Below are 8664 nucleotides of genomic sequence, written 5' to 3' on the forward strand. Positions count from 1 at the left end.
TACATAAAATAATACATATAAAACAATCACTGCAAACATTATCATTTAAGGGAAGAATGTAATAGAAAATATCAATACAAAGTGTCAAGACAGAATAAACCCTCTGCTGCTGAAGCAACAGAGATACAGTCTATAGGTCCCTAAGATATATAGATATCTAATGTATTCATACATTGTTTATGTAGGATACACGCATATGTATATATAACCTAATCATATTGTTTCTTCAACTTAAAAATAGTTTACCGTTTTTTTTCCCCTTCTCTGGGATTATATTCCCAGTTTTGATCTCGGACGTCTGGTCACTTATAGCGTATAAGAATATTATATTACTGTTAAGCAAACTATGAATAATAAAACACGCCAAAACATGTGTCTGTTACACACGTATGACAAAAAAGCGCGTGAAAATCAGTGGTATTCAGTGAGGTAAAATGAATTAAATGCGCTGACAGTTCATTGCTCCTGCCAAATGAATTGCACTGAGTGGAGCGGATCACCACTCCAAGATGGCGGCCCCGCGCCTCGTCTGCGCCAGTAGGCAGTAGCGCTCGATGCTGCGTCTACTTATAAGATGTCTATGGTTATAACGTTAGCAGTGAGTTTGCAGCCTCACTGATTTAACTACACAGCAAATAAAAGTCACGTTACTTAGCCAATAAACGTTATCTTACATTCAAAACTTACCCTTCTTTGTGCAACTTCAAATGTCGAACGAAGTTGGAAGTTGTTGCGTCTCCGTCTGTAATATTCGAACTGTGTGATTTGCATACGGCAATTCGTTTTTTGTTGACCAAGTCGTAGTTTTTATACCCGAACGAAACCAACTTGACATAATTGTTTATCACTGGCACGTTGTTGGACAACTCTTGGTCATTGGTTGTCCTGCAATTTGATTGGATGAATGCTGTGTGATGAAAACAACATAGTTCTAATTTGATTGGCTGTTGTACTGACAGCAGACCAGCTGACAGGAATAACACGCTGATAGACAGACGAAGAAAATGAAAAATACGGAGCGCTCCCAAATAACTTTTTAAGCTTTGGATTTTGGGGAAAGTGGCAAGTCATGTCAAGTCATGTCAAGTCAAAAGGCTCAAGTCCAAGTGAAGTCACAAGTCATTGATGTTAAAGTCTAAGTCGAGTTGCAAGTCTCTTTACATTTTGTCAAGTCGAGTCTAAAGTCATCAAATTCATGACTCGAGTCTGACTCGAGTCCAAGTCATGTGACTCGAGTCCACACCTCTGGCATATATTAATGCAGTATGAACAAGAATGTTTTAATGTAGACACATAGAATCATCATACTGCTGTGATTATATGCATCAAGTGTTCATTCAAGGCTAAGGCAAAATATCGAGATATATATCGTGTATCGCGACATGGCCTAAAAAAATCGAGATATTAAAAAAAGGCCATATCGTCCAGCCCTAATACCAACACAAATAAATATTCCGATATTGGAGCCTTCAATATTTGCCGATACACATATTAATTTAATACAATACCAGCACGGATCAAAGTACATATTTTTATAATTTTTTTTGTAGAATGTTAGTAAAAGTTTGATCAAGTAAAAGTCAGAAAACAAAGGTACAATAAAATGTGGGATCTGAACCGAGGATGTCGTTGTGGCTTGTGCAGCCCTTTGAGACTCTTGTGATTTAGGGTTATATAAATAAACATTGATTGATTGATTGACATTGAAAAACACTAACCTATTTATTTTTTACCGTCTTGAATGGACTTATGCTGCCTTTAATTGAAGTGATATTTTTCGGGGTGAAATCTCGAGGCTACATAACAGTAAGTTGAAAGACGTGGACATGTTTTTTTAACTGAATACCTTCTAATAGGCTTCTGCCTTGAAGAGACATTGTATGTGTAAGTAATATGCAACGGTATTTATTTGATACTTGTTTATATTGACAAATGTGCTGTTATAGACTGTTTATTGTTCAATTAAGGACACTTATTACCTACGTCTAGCCAGTGTGCTATTTTGTGCTTTGCTGTAGTGTAGCTGCTATCTCCGTGTAGCCTATAGCCTACCATGTCTACCTTTTTGTACAAACCCCGTTTCCATATGAGTTGGGAAATTGTGTTAGATGTGAATATAAACAAAATGCAATTATTTGCAAATAATTTTCAACCCATATTCAGTTGAATATGCTACAAAGACAACATATTTGATGTTCAAACTCATAAACATTTTTTTTTTTCATTAACTTTAGAATTTGATGCCAGCAACACGTGACAAAGAAGTTGGGAAAGGTGGCAATAAATACTGAAAAAAATGAGGAATGCTAATCAAACACTTATTTGGAACATCCCACAGGTGAACAGGCAAATTGGGAACAGGTGGGTGCCATGATTGGGTATAAAAGTAGCTTCCATGAAATGCTCAGTCATTCACAAACAAGGATGGGGCGAGGGTCACCACTTTGTCAACAAATCCGTGAGCAAATTGTTGAACAGTTTAAGAAAAGCCTTGCTCAACCAGCTATTGCAAGAAATTTAGGGATTTCACCATCTACGCTCCGTAATATCATCAAAGGGTTCAGAGAATCTGGAGAAATCACTGCATGTAAGTAGCTAAGCCCGTGACCTGCAATCCCTCAGGCTGTACTGCATCAACAAGCGACATCAGTGTGTAAAGGATATCACCACATGGGCTCAGGAACACTTCAGAAACCCACTGTCAGTAACTACAGTTGGTCGCTACATCTGTAAGTGCAAGTTAAAACTCTCCTATGCAAGGCAAAAACCGTTTATCAACAACACCCAGAAACGCAGTCGGCTTCGCTGGGCCTGAGCTAATCTAAGATGAACTGATACAAAGTGGAAAAGTGTTCTGTGGTCTGACGATATACCACATTTCAAATTGTTTTTGGAAACTGTGGACGTCGTCTCCTCCGGACCAAAGAGGAAAAGAACCATCCGGATTGTTATAGGCGCAAAGTTGAAAAGCCAGCATCTGTGATGGTATGGGGGTGTATTAGTGCCCAAGCCATGGGTAACTTACACATCTGTGAAGGCGCCATTAATGCTGAAAGGTACATACAGGTTTTGGAGCAACATATGTTGCCATCCAAGCAACGTTACCATGGACGCCCCTGCTTATTTCAGCAAGACAATGCCAAGCCACGTGTTACATCAACGTGGCTTCATAGTAAAAGAGTGCGGGTACTAGACTGGCCTGCCTGTAGTCCAGACCTGTCTCCCATTGAAAATGTGTGGCGCATTATGAAGCCTGAAATACCACAACGGAGAACTGTTGAACAACTTAAGCTGTACATCAAGCAAGAATGGGAAAGAATTCCACCTGAGAAGCTTAAAAAATGTGTCTCCTCAGTTCTCAAACGTTTACAGAGTGTTGTTAAAAGGAAAGGCCATGTAACACAGTGGTGAACATGCCCTTTCCCAACTTCTTTGTCACGTGTTGCTGGCATCAAATTCTAAAGTTAATGATTATTTGCAAAAACAATTTTTTTTATCAGTTTGAACATCAAATATGTTGTCTTTGTAGTGCATTTAACTGAATATGGGTTGAAAATGATTTGCAAATCATTGTATTTTCTTTATATTTACATCTAACACAATTTCCCAACTCATATGGAAACGGGGTTTGTAAATGATTTGACTGAAATGCAAGAAAAGACCAACCTTGTGTGCTTATTGGAGGACATTTAGATGTCAACTGCACAAGCAAACAAGCTGCAGGACTACTTGAGTGCTTACATCGAAGAGTTATCAATATCGGATCAGTACGCCCTTCCTACACCTTATAAGAAATTTGACAAAATAACCAAACTCAAAATACATTTTTAGTAGACCAGTGTTTCTCAAATTGGGGTACATCTCTAAAAGGGACTTAATGTGTTGGTCATGATGGTCGACATATACCACTGAATATAGCTTTCACAGACATTTCTCCGACAAATTAACTCAAATCACCAACATTTTCATAATCTGGTCTTTATTGCATAATGTCCGTTCTCTCTTCTGATGCTGCTTTACTGTTCTTTCCATTGACTTTGCACAACTGATCCCTATGACCTGAATGCAACACAGCGTGTGTGTGATACCCCTCAGCCCACCACCAACACTAATCAGCCTCCAAATGTAGGCCCGTGAATTTTTCCGACTCATTTCGACCCTTAACTGCGGATTACCCACACACGCGCGCTACGCATTGCAGGCGTGACGGCGGTTTGTCGGTGTTTATTTACAGCCAAACGCTTAAATCTATTTGTGTGATGCCCTGTGATGTAACACTACTGTAATAGGGGTATGGATGGCATATACGTGGTCGGCCGGGGGAGAGCTTGTGATAGCAGCATGACCACCCACGTGCCCGGTGTCGGACAAAACAGCGGTAGAGATCATACTTGCCAACCTTGAGACCTCCAATTTCGGGAGGTGGGGGGTGGGTACGGGGAGCGTGGTTAAGAGGGGAGGAGTATATTTACAGCTAGAATTCACCAAGTCAAGTATTTCATATATATATATATATATATATATATATATATATATATATATATATATATATATATATATATATATGTCTTAATAAGGTTATCCAAAAAATAGTGCTCGATACCGTAGTAGAGCGCAATATATGTATGTGTGGGAAAAAAAATCACAAGACTACTTCATCTCTACAGGCCTGTTTCATGAGGGGGTTCCCTCAATCATCAGGAGTTTTTTTCTCCTGATGATTGAGGGAACCCCCTCATGAAACAGGCCTGTAGAGATGAAGTAGTCTTGTGATTTTTTTTCCCACACATACATATATATATATATATATATATATATATATATATATATATATATCCCTGCGACCCCGAAGGGAATAAGCGGTAGAAAATGGATGGATGGATGGATGGATATATATATATATATATAAGAAATAATTGACTTTCAGTGAATTCTAGCTATATATATATATATATATATATATATATATATATATATATATATATATATATATATATATATATATATATATATATATATATATATATATATATATATATATATATATAAATAAAAGAAATACTTGAATTTCAGTGTTCATTCATTTACACATATACACACACATAACACTCATCTACTCATTGTTGAGTTAAGGGTTGAATTGTCCATCCTTGTTCTATTCTCTGTCACTATCTTTCTAACCATGCTGAACACCCTCTCTGATTATGCATTGCTGTGTGGCACGCACAAAAGTGCGTTCATCAAATGCACTAGATGGCAGTATTGTCCTGTTTAAAAGTGTCACAACATTGCTGTTTACGGCAGACGGACTGCTTTACTGTAGACGTTCATTATATTGTGGGAAAGCGGACTCAGGTCCGCATGGAGCTGGATGGGGCGTGGCCTGCAGCTCCGCCTGAATTTCGGGAGATTTCCGGGAGAAAATTTGTCCCGGGAGGTTTTCGGGAGAGGCGCTGAATTTCGGGAGTCTCCCGGAAAATCCGGGAGGGTTGGCAAGTATGAGAGATTCACGTGGGCTTGAGGTAGTTGTACAGGGAGCTAAGTCCTCCTTGCAGCACCTCCTTAATGGGCTTGAGAAGCGGGTTATGTAAAATATGGAGTCCTTTGTCCATAGGGTGGCAGGCCAGCTTCCTGAGCCGACTCAGCAGATACATTTCCACCGGCACGCTTTGCAGTTCATTGAAGTCCACGTTGAGGAGCTCCAAGGAGTCCAGGAAGCACAGCGTCTTAGGCAAAGTGTGGATGCTGTTCCCCTCCACAATGAGGATCTTGAGGTTGACCAAGTCCTGGATCTGGTCCGCAATTGTCTCCAGACGGTTGCAGGCCAGGTGAAGAAAGACCAGACCCTTCATGCTGTAGACGCAGGTTGGGATGTGGGCGATGCGGTTGTGGCTCAGGTTGAGCTTGGTCAAGTTGCGCATGGCTGCCAAGCTCCCCGGCAGGCTGGTGATCTGGTTGTTGGCCAGGCTGAGTACCTCCAGGCCGGCGCAGGAGCCCAGCTCCTCAGGCACCTCACTTAAGCGGTTGCGGCAGGCGAAGAGCACACGGAGCTTCTTCAGGAGTCCAATCTCGGGAGGCAGACTGGTCAGGTTATTGCCCCACAGGTTGAGCACCACCAGGTTGTCCAGGGCACTGAGGGTGGGTGGCAGCGAGCACAAACAGTTCATGGACAAGTTGAGCTTCTGCAGCTCTCGCAGCTCCCACAGCTCGGCTGGGGCGTCATCCAAGCCCCGCATGGCCAAGCTGAGGGTGCTGTAGCCGAAGTGCACCGTGGCGTGTCGGCGGATTCTCTCTGCGGCAGATGACAAGCCGGCTTGGTCGTTTCCAGCGCTCCTGCCGCCTTGAATCACACTCACCTCGCTCAGTTCTCTGTTGGAGAAGCCGCGAGACTGCTTCCCGCCCATTGTGAGTCCCAAGATGTCCGCATGCGAGTCCCAACAGGATTGTTATTAAAGATAGTGTCCTCTGGTTGCTCGGAACATCTTTGAGTCCAGGTGGAACCTCAGCAGCTTTGAATCCTGGCGGAGCTAAGAGCGCACTGGGGGGGACTTGTGCATGGTCCCAGACAAAGTGCCTGTCTTACTCGGTTTCATTCCTCAGCTGGCCTTGTCACTTCTCAGGTCCACAGATAGAACCGTGCTCCCCACCCACTCTCTGAGCTCTGAGTAGGAGGGGGCGAGCTTAACCAGTTGAGGTCTCTGCTATGATCTCATCCCAGAGTGCGGCCCGGGGGGCAGTTTGTGGTCTGCAGCTTAATTTGTATTGATTTATTCTAAGAACTAAAGTTGGACAAGAGAACTAAAAAAAATTACAGCAAAAGTTGAAAAAAGTGTGTAAACATGAGAGGAAAAACTTCAAATGTTAACGTTAATATTCGGGATGTCCGATAATATCGGACTGTCGATATTACCGGCCGATAAATGCTTTAAAATGTAATATCGGAAATTATCGGTATTGGTTTCAAAAAGTTAAATTTATGACTTTTTAAAACGGCGCTGTGTACACGGTCGTAGGGAGAAGTACAGAGCGTCAATAAACCTTAAAGGCACTGCCTTTGCGTGCCGGCCAAATCACATAATATCTACGGCTTTTCACACACACAAGTGAATGCAAGGCAAAATTGGTCAACAGCCATGCAGGTCACACTGAGGGGGGCCGTATAAACAACTTTAACACTGTTACAAATATGCGCCACACTGTGAACCCACACCAAACAAGAATGACAAACACATTTCGGGGAGAACATCCGCACCAAAATACAACATAAACACAACAGAACAAATACCCAGAACCCCTTGCAGCACTAACTCTTCTGGGACGCTACAATATACACCCCCGCGATTCCCCCAACCCCGCCCACCTCAACCTCCTCATGCTCTCTCAGGGAGAGCATGTCCAAAATTCCAAGCTTCTGTTTTGAGGCATGTTAAAAAAAAATAATGCACAAAATAATGCACTTTGTGACTTCAATAATAAATATGGCAGTGCCATGTTGGCATTTTTTTCCCATAACTTGAGTTGATTTATTTTGAAAAACCTTGTTACATTGTTTAATGCATCCAGCGGGGCATCACAACAAAATTAGGCATAATAATGTGTTAATTCCACGCCTGTATATATCGGTATCTGTAATTAAGAGTTGGACAATATCCGAATATCGGAAATCGGCAAAAAAGCCATTATCGGACATCTCTCGTTAATATAACTTATGTCGACAACTCGTCATTAGTCCACTGTGTTCATGTTATTATCAAAAAATGCACGCTTAGGTCGACAACCACGACCATAAAATGTGAGTAATATCTATGAAAATAATTACGTTTATGTTGACAGATAGGTTTAAGTATTGTTAATTTCCTTATTATCACAGTGCAGTTCGGTCTAGTTACAGTATACAGCAGGACAACACGCACACAGTGACTTCCTGTTTGGTGCAAAATAATCTTCAAAATAAATGCATGGCAATATTAACCTGATTTATGAAGCTTTTTTTTTACATTGTCAGCTACAGAAAGAAAAATGTACACATTCACAAAAGCTTTCATTTTATGTTTGTTTGTACTGTTTATTTTTTTTATTTAAAAATAATTGATAATAAGACATTAAAAATCTAATATAAACAAAGTATGTCACTAATTTGGCCCTTGTGTGTGAATGTGAGTGTGAATGTTGTCCAAGGTGTACCCCGCCTTCCGCTTGAAAACAGCCGTGATAGGCTCCAGTACTCCCCGCGACCCGAAAGGGACAAGCGGTAGAAAATGGATGGATTGTTAGATATATCACACAAAATATTGAAATATATTACCATGTAACACCAGTCAAAGATGGTTACCGAATTCGGTGCATTTATGGGTAGAATATCAACCGGATTCTGTCAGTATTACCACGTAAAATCAAACTACCATATCTCCATACCGTTGTTGATGTGATGTCACAGTTGCAGACTCCACACCGGCTCAAGCACTTGGTGGGCAAACAAGCGTATTCGTAGTGGACTGCCTCTAGGTAATGTTGTAATTTTCCGTGCAAACAAGTCAAACATGCCTGATAGAAAGCCCTCAAAACTGAGACTCCACTTTTCAAAATATACCAGCTCTATGCTAATTTACATTGGATATGCCATATACATGCTATTTGTTAGCATTTGTCGATTTTACATAGCAA

The 8664-nt window shown here is 41.0% G+C and overlaps 1 protein-coding gene across 1 annotated transcript; it reads right to left on the minus strand.

Annotated features, from left to right (window-relative positions):
• Positions 1 to 5167: 5167 nt before the first annotated feature.
• Positions 5168 to 6584, minus strand: lrrc30a (leucine rich repeat containing 30a). The gene has a single exon (XM_061979856.2). The coding sequence runs from the start codon at positions 6402 to 6404 to the stop codon at positions 5508 to 5510; it is 897 nt and encodes a 298-aa protein (XP_061835840.1). The 5' UTR covers positions 6405 to 6584; the 3' UTR covers positions 5168 to 5507.
• Positions 6585 to 8664: the final 2080 nt, after the last annotated feature.

The sequence above is a fragment of the Nerophis lumbriciformis genome, linkage group LG19 (genome assembly GCF_033978685.3).
Source record: "Nerophis lumbriciformis linkage group LG19, RoL_Nlum_v2.1, whole genome shotgun sequence".
Classification (NCBI taxonomy): Eukaryota; Metazoa; Chordata; class Actinopteri; order Syngnathiformes; family Syngnathidae; genus Nerophis; species Nerophis lumbriciformis.

What these genes read in the sequence shown, in the direction of transcription:
- lrrc30a (XM_061979856.2), bottom strand. Translation starts at nt 6,404, where the DNA reads ATGGGCGGGAAGCAGTCTCGCGGCTTCTCCAACAGAGAACTGAGCGAG.